This window comes from Centrocercus urophasianus, unplaced genomic scaffold (genome assembly GCF_019232065.1).
Source record: "Centrocercus urophasianus isolate 14NV4802_14NV808 unplaced genomic scaffold, USGS_Curo_1.0 seq_10, whole genome shotgun sequence".
Lineage (NCBI taxonomy): Eukaryota > Metazoa > Chordata > Aves > Galliformes > Phasianidae > Centrocercus > Centrocercus urophasianus.
The window spans coordinates 27,155,830-27,174,356 of record NW_024884142.1 but is presented as its reverse complement, the minus strand read 5'-3'; the positions used below and the strand labels follow the sequence as shown (position 1 = coordinate 27,174,356).

The 18,527-nt window shown below is 40.1% G+C and overlaps 1 protein-coding gene across 6 annotated transcripts in view; it reads left to right on the top strand.

Moving 5' to 3' along the window:
* SNAP91 (synaptosome associated protein 91) overlaps positions 1-18,527 on the top strand; it is a 71,052-nt gene that overhangs the window by 3,938 nt on the left and 48,587 nt on the right. For all 6 annotated transcript variants that reach the window (XM_042815329.1, XM_042815336.1, XM_042815321.1 and 3 more), the window contains exons 3-5: positions 15,148-15,290; positions 16,421-16,496; positions 18,076-18,178. In XM_042815329.1, the coding sequence (XP_042671263.1) occupies positions 15,148-15,290; positions 16,421-16,496; positions 18,076-18,178 (322 nt within the window). The remainder of the gene's footprint in view (positions 1-15,147; positions 15,291-16,420; positions 16,497-18,075; positions 18,179-18,527) is intronic.

The following is an 18,527-nucleotide window of genomic DNA, read 5'->3' as shown; positions in this document are numbered from 1 at the left end:
CTGTGAGGATGGGACACAGTGCCTGTCCTCATGTTTTCTACAGAAGGCATTAGCTCTGGAGGTTACAGAAAGACAGTGGGTGGCGAGGTGTGTGGAGGGTTTGTTTGGTTTTGTTTCTTTTTAATTTTTGGTAAATAGTGCTTAAGTAGAGGGAAGTTGCTGTCAGGGTTAAAAAGCATGATTTGAGTGTGAATCCATGTGCACGAGGAAGGGAAAAAAAAGTATAATGAAGTTTTTTGTGTGAACAAAAGCTGAGCTGCTTCATGCTTACCTTGGTGTGGCTTTCTGTACTTGCTCAGCTTACAAGTGCAGGCTTTGCTATGGATGCTGCATTGTAGCTGTCCTTTGGCATGGACTCTGGGTGCTGCACAGACTTGTTATGTAAGGAAGAAGTACCGAGCGTGAATAGGCTGCTTACATTCATTAGTAACATCTACCACTTTTTTGAATCCCAGCTCTCATACCAGTAAGAACTTCTGCTGGAAGTCATACACTGAACAAATTCTCAAATGTCTGTGGGGGAAAAGAAGCATAAATATAGGATGCAGTGATGGTTTGGGGCCAGGCACTGCAGCTAGAACATCAGAGCTCTGATCCTTTTGGACTTAAAAACTGGTATCTCCCCTCCTGTAGTTCCTTCATTCCAATAGACGCCTTTAAGTTTGCACAGTGATAGTGATTCATCTCCCTCTGCTAATTGCGTTGCATTAAATAAATTGCAGTAAGATATAGCAGGTGAGGCAAGTGCTCACATGGTGAGATGAGGATTAGCAGTGTGGTTTTATTTATGCGTTTATTTTTGAAGCAGTGAAAAAGGCTATTGAGGAATTTGTGGATGTAATATATGTACGTTAAGGATACATGAGATGTGGTCATTCAGCTGTGAGGGCAACACTCATGCACAGCACAGATGCTTCGTTCTCAGTGTTGTTATGAAAGCTGTGCTAATGCTTCGCTGGGGGTTTGGTGGTGGGGCAGGCAGGCAAAGCAAGCATCCAGTCTTAAATGGTGTTGGCTCTGAAGGCATCAACAGGGAGAAGTTTTCAGAGAAAGGACATATCGTGACTTGCAAATGTTAAAACACATATAGATCCGAAAAAAAAAAAAAAAAAAAAATGAAAGGAGCTCTGTTCAGACCTACTTATAAGGATTTAGCTGAGAAACAGACCAGTGATCTGTCAGTTAGGGAAGTGAAGTGGAAAGCAGTGAGGCTGTTACATCTGTGGTTGTTTGTAACAAGTTCCTTTTTCTGAAAACGATCAGAATAGTTGGGATTTTCCTTATCTTATGTTGTCAGTGAATTATTTTGCAGCTGGAGGAAGCTCTGGAGTGTCTAATATCATGTCTCACATGGCCTAGAAAGACCATGTAAAGTCTCCTAGCTTCCTCAAAACAGTTTTTGTAAGCTCGAAGCCCTTCCGGGGGGCCGATCAAAAGCTGGGAGGTTTTCATTAAATGTGGAAGCGAAGATGAGGATCAAGATGGAATTTTCTGTGACTGTGGAGATGACCTGTGTGCATATTGCAGAAATAGAAAAGTATTTGCACCTCAAGTCTAATTTTGTCTCTTCGTATGTGGCTGACAAAGGCTCTGAAAAGAGATACAGTTTAAATCATGTTGGCAACTGAAACGCAGGACTGGTGTCAGTGTTTTGCTGATACAGATACTTGTCTCTGAAGGGTTTTTGCCTGTTATCCTGCAAACTGTGTGGATGACCTAATGAGTTTGAATTAAGATGGTCTGTAATGTTGAAAGAGAAATGGTGATTGACCAAAAGCAGTGGGCTAAGTTTTCTTCCCAGGTTCAGTAAAGAAAGAGGTACAAGGTATTACTATGTATAATTACATAATTACGTATCTCTAGCTGGATGGCTTTTGTGCTATCTTCAGTTCCTTGCATCAGTGCCGCTATCGTTAAACGAAGTGTGTATTCCAGAAGCTGTTTGCTGTTGAGGTTGTTTGGAGAGTGTTCCAGATTTGTTGGCACTTATGGCCTCTTACTGAAGGGAGTAGCACAGACATATGAGTTCTGCATTGCTCTGCAGTCTAGGTGATGCTTTGTCTGGGTGGCTGTGGAATTACTCTAAAAAAAATTGTCAAGAAGTGACTCTCTGCACAAATCAGACTTTATCCTTCATACTCTTATAAAGGAACCACTACAGTATAAGATATAATGAGGTGTAAAAAAAATAATTTGTCAGTTTCTATATATGAGAGAAATGGCTTTCAGTGTAGATCAGTTTTAGTACAATGTCTTGTTTTTGTTGTCTCAGCTAGGATGTAGTCTGAATTGCGAATTTCTTTCTCAGAAAATAAACATTCCAAGCAAGCGATTCTTTACTTTAGTAGGCCATTCAGTAGTGGATAATAGATTAGCACCTTTTTCCCCTGAAAGTTGTCGTCATCACTCTCTGGTGAATAGCACTCTGTTTTTTGTGGACTTAGCTCGTGTCCTGTCTCAAAATGGTTTTGAAGACTGGCTTTATTTGGGGTTGTGTAGATCTCTAAGTAGAAGTACAAACAGCTGTAATGGGTAAGGGGAGCTAATAAGAAGTCTGAGCTAGTCTTGAACATTCCTAGGACATTACCTCTGTTCCCATCTTTGCCTCATTTGAATACTGTTTTTGAGGCATGTGTACCAAGAGAAGGTTCCCCTTTTTATTAAGGTAAGACTTGGCAAAGTAATAATTCTTAAAAATGTGTTTGATCCTGGATAGAAGTTTGAGTTTGAGTTAGGATTCAGAGGCAGAAACATGATCAAGATCACTCAATTTTGTGCATCTAAACTGTTCTGTCTTCTTATGGTGCAGTGCCTAAGGACAAGGAGGACAGGAGAGAGAAGAGTGGTAAATAGAGTAATATTAAACATCCTTTTATCCAAATAGTGTAACTTGATAATGTTAGATTCATTAGTCCTACCCTCCCTCCCTTTGGCTTTTCTGCCACTGAAGACATATTCTTAGTCTATTTCCAACAGTCAAGATCCTTCTGTCAGAGATGCTTTGCCAAGGTCGCAAATGACCAATTTTGGGACAGGTTGGGCCTTTCTGCTGTAATGACTTCTGTCAGTAGAGCTTTATAATGCAGCAGTCATGCCTTTTCTGCTTTCTTTGTGGTCCCTTGTTCCTGAAATTGTCAGTACAATATGGCTTCTTTTCCTTTATGTAAATGAAGCCTAGCATTTTCTGGTTCTGCACAGATGAAAAAGGTGTGTGGTTTTTATTTTTTTTTCTTCTCCTGGAAGAGCAGACAATAGTGCAGTGACCCATCCATAGTTTTCATCACTTCTATTTCCTGGTTGAATATATCATCATATTCTTGTGGGGCAGTAATCCTATAGCCCTGGGCTGCAGTGATTGACAAAAGCAATAATTAAAATAATAATAATAATAATAATCTGTTCTTTTATTTCCCGTTGTTTGACTTGATCTGTGTGTATGATTTCTTGACCTGGCTCTTAAATTCATCTTCTCGATGCATCTTACCTGAGCCTGTCCCATTAGTTAAGACTTCTGTGTACTGTGCAAGAAAGTACCCTGGTGGAGTGGTCCTGTGTGTTTCTTGAAAGATCCTCTGAAGTTCTTAAAAGTAGACTGCAGTCAGGATAACTCTGAAGGGCACACAGAGTTTTGGGTGCTATTCAGTGCTTATTGCTGGATGGAGAAGATGGCGGTGGTGGGTGATACTTCCCCACCTGATGTCCTCTCCTATCTTGAAGCCTACTGGCAGGTTGAAGAGCCGCTGGTCTTGGAATTGAGAGAAAGCTGTAACTGAAGAGAAGAATTTGTTGTACTATCAGTCTCTCCTTCTGAAGAGGTGGTAATATAGTGAAGGCACTCCTGCATCTGGTGCTTTTCTGCTTGTTTTCAAGATACTTGAGACAACTGACATGTTTTGCACTTCACCTTTCCTTCAGTATTGGATGTCCATGGCAAGGTGTTGGCAGCAGGATGTCTGCATGGTGCGAAGAAACTGTCCTTGGCCAGATACAGCCACCACAGACACATTGTAGGATGTGGCTGAGCCCAGAAGTTGAGCTGGATGCACCTCTTGGAAAATGTATTTAAGAAGGGGCAGGAAATGCTGGACAGGCAGTGAAAAAGTGAGAATCAGCAAAGCGAACACCAGCATCAGAGGTGGAGCAGGAGGCTCATGGTGCTGCTGAATCAGATATCCCCTGTAGCCCATGAAAGAGACCCCCTTTCTCATATAGGTCACTCCTGCAGCTCCTCCATTACCAAAACTGTGCTACGTATATCCCCTAGTCCTCAAGGAAAAAAAATGGAAGATATCCCACAGTCAGTTGCAGACATATGGTATTGCTGAAGGCATCCCTTAGTCTTTCTATAGTCTAAAGATGAGTCAATTGTACCGAACAGTATCATTAACTTAACATGTGCTGTTCCTTTTTGGAGCTTATTTTCCAGGCACAGATTAGAATGTTGATAAGGGCGGAAAAGGACAAGTTCTGGTGTGTGCATAGGGAAAATACCACAGACACAAAAGAAGTCACACCAGTGAGTGTCTGATGAAACTTGAATCACCAAACTTCAATACACAGCATGCAGATTAGGAACAATATTCTGCCTGGGTTTAAAATGCTGTGAAAACTGAACAGCAAGGACTAGATGCAAACTGGAAAATCAGGGTCAGAGTCTCAGCACAAGGCTTCCAGTGTACAGAAAAACGTGAGTAATACAGCACTAGTCTGAACCCTGAGCTCAAACAATACAGTATAAGAAGCCTTTCTAGGATCTTTGCAGGCACTGATCCTTAGCAAAGGGTTTGCAACAGTATTTTTGTTCTGCTTTGGCCAGCAGTACCAGTAAGATTGCAGTGTGAAGCTGGTAAATGAACACTGGAGTATCCCACTTCATCAGACTCAGCATAGTTGCTTAGCTTCCCTACTGGCCAAAATTTTGCTTGGATGAGGGCTTGATGGCGTGAACAAAACCTGAATAAAACCGATGTTGGCAATTGTTAGAAGGCAGTACTTGGCAGAGGCTAGCTTGTCACTTTCTGGAGTATAGCTATGTCTGCTTTTTCTGAAGTCTTGCAAGCCACATGGTAGACTGTTAAAACTGTTTTTAATACTTCTAATATTACTATTTTGATTGTATTTAATTCAATCACAAAACATTCTAAAAAACAGTATGAAGTTTTGAAAAGGTGGGTTCATAGAATCACAGAATTATACGGGTTGGAAGGCATCTCTGAAGATCATGTAATCCAGCCTCCTGCTAAAGCAGGTTCCCTGCTGGATGTTGTAGAGGAAAGTGTCAAGGTGGGTCTTGAGTATCTCTAGAGGAGATTCCACACGCTCTCTGGGCAACCTGTTCCACTGCTCCATCACTCTCACAATAAAGAAGGTTTTCCTCATGTTTGTGTGGAACTTCCTTTGTACCAGTTTCTGTCCATTGCCCCTTGTTGTGCTATTGCTTACCGGGTACTGCTGAAATGACTCTGGCCCCACCCACTTGACTCCCATCCTGTAGATACTTATAAGCATTGATAAGATCCTCTCTCAGTCTTTTCTTCTCCAGGATAGTCCCAGGTCTCCTTCTCAGCCTTTTCCCTCAAGAGAGATTCTCCAGGCCCTCAGTCATCTTTGCAGCCCTCCTCTGTTCTCTCTCTAGAAATGCAATCTTTCTTGAGCTGGGAAGCTCAGAACTGGACCCAGCATTCCAAATGTGGCCTCACCAGGGCAGAGTAGAGGGGGAGGATCACCTGCCTAGCCTGCTGGGCATGCTTTTTTTAATGCATCCTGGGATACCGTTGGACTTCTTGGCCACAGGGCTACTACTGGCTCATGGCCAACCCGTTGTCCACCGGAAGCACCCAGGTCCTTCTCTGCTGAGCTCCTTTCCAGTGGATCAGTCCCTAACCTGTGCTGGTGCATATGGTTATTCGTCCTCAGCTGTAGAACTCTGTACTTGCCCTTGTTGAACCTCATAAGGTTGCTCTCCAGGTCTCACTGAGTGTGTCAGGTGCTTCTCCTGGCTTTGTAACTAGCAGTCAGTTTATGACTAGTAGTCAGTAGGCTGCATGCACTCATAAAAATTCTCCTCTTCAGGTTGTGAAATTAATTTTTGCTGCAGTACTTTTAGTCCATCAGAGAGGCAATATACTAGCAGCCTAACTAGTTCCACAGATGGTATTGGATGTCAGCCTTCAAGACTTGACCATATTATTGTGAATATACATGGAATACAGTGTTTTCTATGCTGCTGGCAAATGGTAGAATCCACAGGGCATCTAAGGTTTACAGCTTATTAGTAGGCACAGTAGACAGCATACTTTATTACTACCGACTTCCAGACTAACCAAGTCTAAATACCCTCCTGTTCTTCCTCCCTGTCCAGGGTAATGTGATTTCATGCTTTTTTTTTTAGATTGTATCTATATCTCATTCTAGTTTAATGAAAGGAATTGTATGCTGAGACATCCCGATGTCATGCTAATGTTGTGTATTTTTGTAACATGTAATTTGGCCATTTGAGCTGAGACATTGTGTCAGTTGATTGCCTTTGCTAGAATCTATTTTCTAGCCATTGATAAAAATCAAAAGTGTATGATATTTCTTGCTTCGGGGTGGGGGGAGTGGGATGGTATGAGTACACAGGCATGGTCATGGTTGAAGGCCACCAAAAGGTATACTGTGCTTTTAATATGAACTGAGAATTGCAAGTTAATGCCAGGATGCATCTGCAGCTTGAGGCTAACTGGTGACAATCAACCCTTTTTTTTGGTTGCAAGCTGATACACAAAATTAGCACAGGTAGATGGCAGTTGGCAGGAGCTCCCAGTGCTGTAGTTGGGCCATAGAGCTCTAAAAAATGATTCAGCTGTGTTTTGCCAAGGTGGTTTTATATCCTTAAAGAAGGAATGAAAAAGAAGGCATGGGTTCATTTGTTTGTTTTCCCCTTCCCTAGCTGTTTAGGAGATGAGGTTATAGCTGAAATGTGAAACACTGATAAGGGCAGATTCAAAGAGGCTGGTGTCTACTTGAGCTAAGATTGTTCTACCATCCCTTTAAAAGACCAGAGAAACATGTCCTTTCAAGAAAGTATTGTAAACTTTGCACTCTGTTACAGAGGCGGGACAAACTGTGGCATGACTACTGACAGTAGACTTGATTGCTTCAAACTGGATCTCAACTTGGCATGAGCATGGATGACATGGATGACATAATGGCAGTGGATGTTTCCATAGCAGATGGTCAGCTGTTAGCCTGCAGAGACTGGCAGGCTCTCAGTGCCTTTGGCATAATTTCTTTGTATCTCTTAAGTCTGATAGTTTACAGAATGTTCTAAAATGGTACTCTGTAGAAATCAGAGGAAGACATGATTGCTCAAAACATGAATAAAACATAGTGACTCGTCGCCCACACTCTTACAATTTATTCAAGTCAACAAGTTTGTGTGGAGGTCCTCAACATGGGACAGTGATCTTCCCATGATGCAAGACTTCACTAGCTAGAGCATGCATCTTTACAGGTAATTAACAGAGCCCTTATAGATGCACTTAAGTGGGAGTTCAAATTGCTTTTAAAGGAACTCTTTCTTTCACTTCTCATTTTAGAGAGTGTGGGACTTGTATGAAAGGGGGAAGCCAGCTGGCCTGTTTCCTGGCTCTGAAAGCTGCTGTTTCTCATTATATAGAGGTTGAATATAGACACCAACTTTAAGAAATCATTACATCAGTTCTTTAGCAATCCTGGAGTTTTCAAACCCAAACTTTTCATATGGAGACTTGGGTTTGGATCTTACTGCGTGACTCTGGAATCCACAGTGCAGTTATAGTGCCTGTAGCTCCAAGTTTTATAGCCTCATCTAAATGTGTTTACAGGGGAACGTACATTCTGCTAAGGGGCAGCAAGCCAGAGGAAGCTTATCTCAGTCAGCATATCTCATGTGCCAGTATTTGAAAACAAGTACAATTTACCGTGAGTCAATGGTTCATTTCTAGCTTCTAAAACAGAGCACAATTTTCATACGTGAACCTTGCCTGTGACTTTCTGATGTGTTTCTTCATTCTAAGCCATGGTGAGTCTCTCTGGTTATGCTTAGCTTTATGCAAAAATTCTTCTGTTATTTGTGAATGGCAGGAATATTACCAGGCAAAAGTTACAGTGTTTACCATAGGTGAGAGCAAAGAACTTCCTGTTGTTTACTTAGAAGCTGGAAAATGCTTAGGCAGTATTATGAAAAGTTACCTTTCAAAAACTCAACTCCACAGTGTGCACGGGAGTTTAGTTGACACTTCTTGGTATTTCAGTCTGAAGATCTGCCTCTGCATGAAGGTTTGTTGTCTGGATTTAAACCAGCATGACAGATTCCAACTTTCCCACTCCTCAGTACTTGATATGAGACTTCCACTGCCGGTGGCAAGTGCATCTTCCAGATACGGTGGTGGCTTTGAACTGTTAGATAACAACTTACTGCTGTCAGTTTATTTTAAATGCTAGTAGTCCTAACTGCATCCTCCTCCTCTCAGGTGGATATTCCATTGAGATTAGCAATTTTATTTTCTTTTTTTCTTTTTTTTAGCATTGAGAGATGTGCAGTATGTGAAAAGCTTCAACTTGCAGAAGCAGAAGATTCTTGTTGAACTGCTGTGATGCAAGGGAATGATCTTCAGGGAACTGGATGTTTAGTTTCATCTTGTTGTATTTGTTCTTTTAGCACAGAGAGGGTGCTCCTTCTAACCCTAAAGGATATCTGTCAGCTTTGTAAAACCTCTTTTAAGGCACAGCATTCACATGTGAGGCAGCCTCCTGCTTTTGGAAAGTCTTGCTGTCTTTTTATTTGTTGCATTACAGATGTGAGACAAAATGGATTGAAATGATTCCATCGGTGTTAAAAATTACTTGCTGATGCAGCTATGCTTCAGTGTGCCTCGAGGAGAGTTGCGTGCTGTTGCATTGACTACATGGGAAGGTTTGCATCACACTTGGTATCCATTTCCTTTAGGTATGCCCACGTTTCCAACAAGACTGCATAGTTGTGAGCATTTCATTTGCAGTTCAGAATTTCATCCCATTTTCAGCTGCTGGTGGCATGTCTGTTCAGTGGAGTATGAGGACTCTGGTCTTGTTTTATTTTCAGGTGTTATACTGAAGGTTATATATCATCATGTGACACACACTGATGAAGTAGCTGGACTCCAATAAGAATCCCACTGAAGCAGCTGAGAACACACGGCCTGGATATTGAATACTAGGCCTGTCAGCCACTTGGGCTGCCTACTCAGCTGACCCTTTTCTAGCATTCATCAATAGCTAATATACATAGCACTGAAGTTGCTTGTATGTTGTCTGATCTTCACCCTAGGTTTTTAATCTTTCAGTACATAGAAGCTAAGTAATGCAGCTAAAACATCAGGCTCCTTCCAATGTATTTCAAGGCTAATTCGGATTTGTAGTGGATTACAAACTGCTCTTTTGGTCTAGTGTAAGTTACACTTCTATAGTCTTTTTCAAAGCAAATGCTTTTTCTGAGGAACTCAGATCATCTGAGGGTAGAGAGCACTAAAGGGAATTTGTTCTTCTTAGCGTAAAAAATGACAGCAGTGTAGCAACTCAAACATCTTGTGCACCATGCCTCTATTGATTACCACTTTCTGCCAGGTATGATTGGATTTTTACATCACCACATGTAAAGGCTAATTATAAAATGCTGGAGGGCAGAAATTACAGCAGATGACCCCATACTGATGTGGCAAACAGACTGGAAAAGGAAGGATTGTGTATTTGTGGTGTTCTTGCTGAAAGCTGCTGCTAGTGGTTATTGATAGTCCAGCAAACAGCCGAGTGATAGGAGTTACAAATTGATATAACCAACGCTTAATGTTAGGCGTTGTTCACTCTCGTGGAAGGATAATCACAGGCCACAGCTGGAGTCCTGGTATTCAGTTACAGCAGTAAACTTACAACAGAAAATTTGCTTGCTTTTATCCTTCTCAGAAATCATCTTGCAACAGTACATTCCCTCTAAATTTGTTTCTCTGTATCGTGCAAGATCTAGGACTCTGTATAGTGCAGTACAGTGACCAATGGGTTGATGGCTTTAATGCTTGCATGGATTGAGGGAACAATTTTATACTTTACAGGAAATCAAATAAATGCTTTGAAGGCTGGGGAGAAGATTGGCTGATGCCTGTGGCTTTGTTTTCCTTCTCTAACTGAATGTGCATTTTGGTTAAGATTTGAACTGGTGAAGGAGGTGACTTGTAGAGTGAGGTATGAGTGTTGCCATATGTGACAAAAATTATTTTTATTGCAAAAAGTTATTGGTCAAGTGGTTAACAGAAGGCATTCTCCTTCTAATGGCAGTATTTTTTTTTTTTCCAGTATGCCATATTAAGATAGGCTGTGGAATGGCATTTCTCCAAGGCAACTACTTTTGTGAACTAACCTTATCACTTGATGTCCACCAAATGCAAGTGGCATTTTGTATATTTTAAAGTATTAAAAGCTGCCTGAGAAATGTAGTACAAGGCGATGTGTTGCTCAGCTGCTATTTGTGTAAGTCCTTAAAATGCTGAAGTGATGTGTTCAGCTCCAGAATAACTTGATGTTTCCTACTGAAACAACGAAAACTCTTCAGTATTTGTCTTTGGAAAAGTGTGTGTATTTATTGAACTAGCTGTAGATGTAGATGTAGAGTCATGCCATTGGCATTCAGGAAAGAGGAAGCGAGCATGGGGGCAGAGATTTCTCCTCTTTCCCTTTGCTTTCTGAACCTGTCTCCTTACCTGAGACAAATTCTTTGGCATATAAATTAAAGTGAATTCTGTACAAATGGGGTTCAAGAGTGAGCTTCCTACTTCTTTGAAGAAGGATGAAGATTTTATTCTGAGTCACTGTGGCTTTTCCTACCATGGAGGCACTTGACCAATCTGCTGTTGCCATGGTCTGGCCTGAATGGCATCTTTCTGTTTTATTACTTTCAAGGAGAAAATTCAAATGTAAACAGTAAAGGTAAAACATTCTCCCATTGTCAGTGGAGCAATACACTTTAATTTTAAGTAGAAAATATACGTAGTTGATGGAACTTGCAGTTGCTTGTGACAAGAATTCTTTTAAAACAGTATATCAAACATCTTCTGCATTTTTAGTAGTTAGAAAAACTAAGCAACTTAGGGCTGCACCTTTTCAAATCTAGTAGAACACTGCCTGGCAGTGGTTTATATGTTCTCCTTTCCAAGGGAGCTGCACCTGACCCTCTGAAAAGGACAAAAATTGAATGCAACTTATTTAATATTGTTAATGGAATAGGGTTTTTGATTTTATTTTTTTTTTTCATATAATTTAAAGCCTTGTTGTGGTGGGGGAGGAAGGGTACAGATTGTATGAAAGTGCACTGGATAAGATGCAGCAGTCATAGGATCACAGAACTTGGGTTGGAAGGATCCTTAAAGTTCCAACCCCCTGCTGTAGGCAGGATTGCTTGCCAGTAGATCACACTGCCCAAGGCATTATCCAAACTGAGCTTGGACGCCTCCAGGAATAGGGCATCCGCAGCTTCTCTGGGCAGCTGTGCCAGTGCCTCATCTCCTGAAAAACTAAAAATTTTATTCCTAAAATCTAACTGAAATCTACTCTCTTTTAGTTTAAAGCCATTCCCCCTTGTACTGTAACTATCAGGCTGTGCAACAAGATAGTCTCCCTCCTGCTTGTAAACTCCCTTCAAGTACTGGAAGGCCACAGTGGAGAAGAGAAGCCTTCTCTTCTCCAGCCTCCTCAACCTTTCTTCATCGGAGAGGTGCTCCAGACCTTTGATCATCACTGTGACCTTCTCTGGACCCTCTTCAACAGTTCCACATCCTACCTGTACTGGGAGCCCCAGGTCTGGGCACAGTACAGTACACACACTCAGGAAGGCAGAGCAGAAGGGAATAATTCCCTAACTTGCCCTGTTGGCCACCCTGTTTCTGATCATACTCTAGACTTGCTTCTCTTACCTGAATAAACTGCACGTATCCCAAGACTGGGTCAAAAAGTGGTCTAGTCAAAGAGTTTAAAGGCTAGTGTTTAGATTTAAGTTTTGATGTAGAACAGTTGCTATCCTTTCTTATGATTTTTTTTCTTTTGTATATTAAATTTGCATCTGAAGACTTAACTGGAAAAGTATATTCAACTCCAAATGAAATGTATAATTTAAAAAAGGATCTCTACACTGACTGAGTGTTAAAATATCAGCTAGCAAGATGTGAAGAAAAGAATTATAAGTCATGTACTGTGATTTGGCAATGGTAATTCAGTCCTTTGCAGTAAGCAAATTAATTCAAGTGAAGGATATAGGTCTTCACTCTTCAGTGATTTTGCGAGAGCATCACTGAAAGCACTTCTGTGATTGCTGTAGAATTCCCATTCTTTTTACTATGTAACTTCCATTTGAACTTAGTTTCTGGGATTGGGAATCAGCTGTCAGTGCATTTGATATGTATGCCCGCAGTAATAGAAAATTCATCATGAAGGTATCTTTAATCCTCATTCATCCTACTTCTCTGTATAGCAGACAGAATCAACATTGCAGGACTATTTAATATTGCTTCTAGTGTGCTGTTCTACATCCAATAGTTTTTATTATCTCTTTCATATTAACAAATCCACCTGTGACTTTTGTCCAGTAAATATCTCCATCAGAGTGTCTTATAAAAAATGTAGCTTCTAGATTTTTTTAATTGTGTTTTCTTTTTCCTCATACCTGTTCTTCCCAAGGTTGCTGAAAGCAAATTAGTTCAGCTAATTCTTGTCTTGAAATTCCAATTAGCCACTAAACAAACTCTTGAGTTCTATAAATTCAGCTGTGCTTGTCAGTGGCACCAGACGCTGACAATTCTTAATTAAGAGGAGGCTTTACAGTGTTGGGGAAAGAATTCCTTAATTCTGTTTATGATAGCTGAATGAAAACCAGCCCTGGAAAAATTAACTAGATAACTCACCCATTTTTCAATTTGGTTTTTTTTTTTCTCCTGACTCAGATAGTACACAGCATCTTCATGTGTTGTTTAATTCTTTTTTGCTCACTGAAAGAAGTACGCTTAAATATAATCATACCTCTCTCCTCAGCACACTGTAATTACTCATGTCCTAAAACATTTAGAGCTGCAGACTGTAATGCTGTACCCTCCAGCACTAGGGAGAGGATCAGAATTGACTGAGTGGCTTAGAAGCAGTGCTGCAGCAGCACATATGGATCGTGCATTGCAGCTTGCCCTGACGGCACTACTGTGGGTGGAACCCCCCATGGTTTCATTACCTAACACCCACAGATGGAATACACAGAGTATATCTCCACTCCCCATAGTGAGCAACGCACTGAAACTCAAGACTGAAAGCTTGCAAATGTGATGCATGTCTCCCTTGTGAGAAAGGCAAATGCTTGTCTGAAATAAAACTTCTGAATGCAGTGAACAGACAGCAAGGAGATTGTGACTTGCTTTTAGGCCTTTACTGACTGAAGTCTTCTGTAATGCATTAATCAGCATTACAGTATAGAAGATTATTAGCCTGTTGTTACAGCGAGATCAACGAAAATTGTGAGCCTGGGCTGCTTTCATTCAATAGTGTGTCTTTACTGCTGTAATAGACTGCAGAGCTGCTTCCTTCAAAGATAGGATTACTGAGGCTGTAGAAGTTAACTGCGTGTTTCAGAAGGTGCTCCAAATAAACAAAATATACACAGAAAAATGAACAAACACTTTAAAGCTGAACTTTGCTTATCTGTGGCTGCAAACAAGTCACTCCACAGTCAGGAAACTGACAAATTGCAATTTCTGTTTTCATTGAAAAAGACAATTGCTAACACAAGTACTACTGTGCTGAAGTACTGAAGAGTTTGCAACGGATGCACGTAGTTGAGGTGTACAAGGATCAGTCACACAATTGCACTCTGCTTCTAAGGAAGAACATCTGTTGTCACTGAATGACTTGAGTAGCGAGATGAGGATTTCTAGTTGGGGGCAGGGAGGGGAGAAATATGTGGGAGATCATTAACAATGGTTACTGCCATCCCAGGGAAAGGAAAATAGGAACATTTTCATTAGTAACAGACACTGATTAGTCTAGGAGTTAAGCTTTTTAATTTTTAACTTATTTTACCTAGGTCTTCAAAGGTTAAGTCTCAGCCCCACCTCTCAGCTCCCCTCAGTGTTTTGCACTGCTTTTGTAATGTCAAGTCTTCTCTTGCCAGGACTGTGGCTGGCACTGCACAGGCTTAAGTTATGCAGTTGTGGTATGCAGTTTCCCATTGTGTTCCCAAAACTAGGTAACAGTCTGTAAACGGTCATTGCCAGATACCCACCAAATATCTGTAGTAACATAGTAAATCAAAGATCCTAATAGTAGATGTGGGATAGAGATGCCAGTGGAAAGCTGCTGCTCTACTGCTTGTGATTAAGTATTTATCTTAATTTCTGATACAGCCATGTGCAAGTATGCACCTTTCTAATGTACAAGATCCAAAGCCATGTCTTCTTGTTCCCTTTCTCTGAATACACTGGCATCTTATTTCTTCTATGTAATGTCTAGTTGCATGCAGAGGAGGTGCTTTTATAGAAGCTCGTATCCATCTTTGCTTTCTTTTCTGATGCTGAAAAGGTCTTCATGCATGTCTGAGTGTACTCTTTTGCTCTAGAGGTACATAAAGACTCTAGAAGTTGTGCTGTAGCGTGCTGATGAAACTCTAACCTCTGAGATGGCTAGAGTATCTGTTTCTGGTGATATGGCTAGATTCAGTGTGCTTGACATACTATCTGTTAGCAAAGAATTTGGTAATACTTATTAATCTGACCCAGAAAAATGAACTGCCACAATTACCTTGTAAACCCACAAGCAGCAGTCACGTAGTGTTCTGTACCCCACAGTCATTTGGGATAAAGATGGGGAAGGGCTGAGGCATAGCTCAGGACACAGTTGTTGGAAAGGAGAGCCAGAATGGCATCACTGTCAGCTTGTACCACTCTAGCCTCAAAGATATTCTGGTTTTTTATTTATTTATTTATTTTATTTGCAGCTTAAGCACTGGATCTGCAGTTTGTCACTGCCATGGCCTGCAGCCTGGTGATCCGAGAGCTCGGCCATGCTGCAGACTTACTTGTCTTATTTGTAGCACCTAAAACTTTCCTTTTATCTCTTCTGCAGACTTGATCCAAGCAACTAATGAAACAAATGTGAATATTCCCCAGATGGCTGATACACTGTTTGAGCGAGCAACAAATAGTAGCTGGGTGGTTGTATTCAAAGCCTTAGTTACTACGCATCATCTCATGGTTCATGGCAACGAGGTAAGCGGAAAGCTTACAGTGTTAGTTTTGGAAAGATATCTCTCAGAACCACCAAGGACCTGAGAAACAAGGGCAAGAATAGTTATTTATGACAAGCAAGCTTCCAAACTTACCTTTAGCATTATAGTTTAAGTTGGAGAGGCCTGCTAATTATCTGCATTCTCATTTATATAACTGCAGAGTTAGAGCAAGGAACAGCATGCCTCAATATTGTGACAGAATTTGTGTGCTCTCTGAACATAGAGCTATGCAGAATTAAAGACTACTTGGTGCTTCTGTCTATGATGAACAAAACCTAAGGAGAAGCTCTGATGCTGGTTTTGCATTCTTGATGTCCCATCTCATGTGTGTAGTAAAAGGTTCTGCTATTAATGGCCTTTTATGGCTTGGGAGACATTAGAGAATCAAAGTTGTTGCGTAGCACCATCAGAGTCTTGTGTGTAGCACCATCCAAATAGCCCTTTCAGTGTGACTGTTAAACTCTTCCTAGACCTGTAAATTCAATTCAGTAGCTTTCTGGATTGTACTGTCTTTGCTGTTGCTTTTTATTGACCTGGTTAAATTGATGTGTCTGTGCAAAACTAAAAGCATTAGTATGATTGTAAAACAGCTCCTTCCTGGCAATGTATAAAGTATCTTCTTGCAATGAACTTATTTGGTGCTGCAGCGTAAACTTTTTCCTCCTGTCGTATATTTTTGTTCCAACTTTGGGCCAACACTGATTTGTTTTCCGCAATTGTTTCAGTCTGTTGGCCCTGGTTCTCAGTTTGAGACCTACTTGTTCTTAGGCCCTCAGCTTGGCTGAAACTGAGGGCTGGTGGTTCAAGAAGTTGGGACATGCTGTTTTGCAAGCAAATAAATCTTAGCTATTCTTACTGCTCCTTCCTCTTAACTGATATTTTGTATAAAATCCATTTTTACGTATCCTATGCATTAAGATATTCAGTAGAGATTCAGGCTAAATATAATTAATCTTAATTGGTGGAAAAGTTTTTGAGAAAAATACAGTAGGCTACCACAAAAATCTGGGTTTTCATGTGTGTTTACTGGTACTAGGCTAGTAATCTTCTTGCTAGGAGGTAGAAAGTCTGCAGATATAGCCTGTGATAAGAAATAACTTTGTGTTGCAGAGATTCATTCAGTACCTGGCATCTAGAAACACATTGTTCAATCTGAGCAATTTTCTGGACAAAAGTGGATCTCATGGTAAGCCTATTCTTGTCTGTTACCTTAATAAGATCTTATATAAGATACTATTGTTAATTTACTTCTCCATTCATAAGAAGCAAATAATGTTAAAAGGCTTCAGTTGTACATTATTAGAAGTACTTAATACAGGAGCTCAAGTGAAATAAGAGCTGCAAGATCATTTCAAAACAGTGTTTCTCAGTTCCTGCAAAATCCTCATTCAAAAAGTAAAACTATAAAATTCCATAAAAAGTGCTGGATGCTATCCGCTTAACTCCTCTGTGAGTCAAAGATAAAATGAGCAACTTATTATATAATGTTTTTTTGTATTTTACTCAGTCCCAAATGGTAATTAGTTTAGGGACACAGTGCTTTTTAATATTTGTCCATAAGTCTTTTGTTTGCAAATAAACAAACCAAAAAATGACACCAGAGGAATTATTTAGATCTGTTTTGAATAGTGAACTTAAAAGGCTCAAGGAAGAAATAAAGTACTTGCTTCCTCTGAAGTTTGTCTAGTGTGCTTTTCTAGTTTGGTTTTGAATTAATAGTGAATCTTCTTGTTTTTTTCACTTAAAGAGGGAAAAGCTTGTTTGATGGTGGCTGTTCTAGAGAACAGGAAACATAGTTCTTCAACTGTTATGGATATTAGTAGAACGTATGCAGAATGCATGGTTTCTAAAGTAATAGGCAAAATAAAGCAATACCAAGTTTGTCCATCTCTTATTGGAGGCATGTGACACCAAAAAGACTTGATCATCTTTTAGAAATGATAAAAAAAAGGGCAAGAACAAAGCCCCAGAATAGTAAACCTCTGTTTGTCAAGCTGAAACAGGGTTTTCACATTCAGTGATAGTGGTATTTAGCAAATGTGAATTCTGTCCAATGCATGCTTTTGTGTACATTGCTGCTCTTTAAACTTCAATTGGAGTTTCACGGTTAGCTCGTCACTGTGTCATAGACAATATGGCATCAGGAATTGTAGTAATAAACCTGAGTTTGCAGAGATGCTTAGTATTGGAAAGGAAAAATGCATGTGATTACGAAGTTGTGGAATGTGGATTTTAAGGAAGGTAACAAAAAAGGGGCCAATACTGAAGAGGACAATCAGTTACTTTCTGTACACATTTCAGTAATTTCAAGAAGAAACTTCATGAGAAAAAGAAGAAGGTTACACTGTAATTCTGTTTAGAAATTTTCTAGATTGGAATGTCATTGAAATTTGAGGCTTTTTGCAAATGTACCTTGAAGATCTCAGGTGTAAAAACTTCGTTAATGGGAATTTTAATTTGAGATAAATCTTTATCTTGGAAAATGTGTAACAGTTAAGCACAAACTTTCTGTTAAACTGGCTTTTTTCATGTTTACAGAGAGATAACTAATTTCACCTCTAAGTAGTGTCACCCCATAACTGTGGTGGAGCCACTGGCGGGTTTCCGCAGGAGCCACCCATTTGTGAGTTGGGTGCATCAGTTTGTAGTAGAGAGTAGCAGTAGATTGCTTTCGTGCTACACTGCTGGTTTCTCTCTTCAGAAGCAAGAAGTTGTCATACAATGCAAAATTAAACGTGATTATTATTTTTTTTTTTTTTGCACAGGTTATGACATGTCCGCCTTTATAAGGCGATATAGCAGATACTTGAATGAAAAAGCATTTTCCTACAGACAAATGGCATTTGACTTTGCAAGAGTGAAGAAAGGGTAAGCAAAATTTAGATATGTAAACTGATTGGATTGCCTGACCCGTAAAAATCTGCTTTTGGCATTATGCTTAATTTTATTTTCTTAATGACTTCATTCTTCACTTTTTTGTTTAGCCCCAATGAGACACCAAAATGGCTGAATTTCTTAGGCATTTGTAATTGATTAAAATTACACAAGGCGAAGAGGAAAGACTGTGGGTACTAAGGCAAATATTGAAGACTGCCCTAAGATGCCCTGCGGAACTGGGAGCTTTTAGTGCTAGGTATTAAATCAGGCTTTTATTAAATTGTGCTGCAGGGAAACTGCATTTAGAATTTTTAGAAGGAAATGCTCTGAATCTATATTT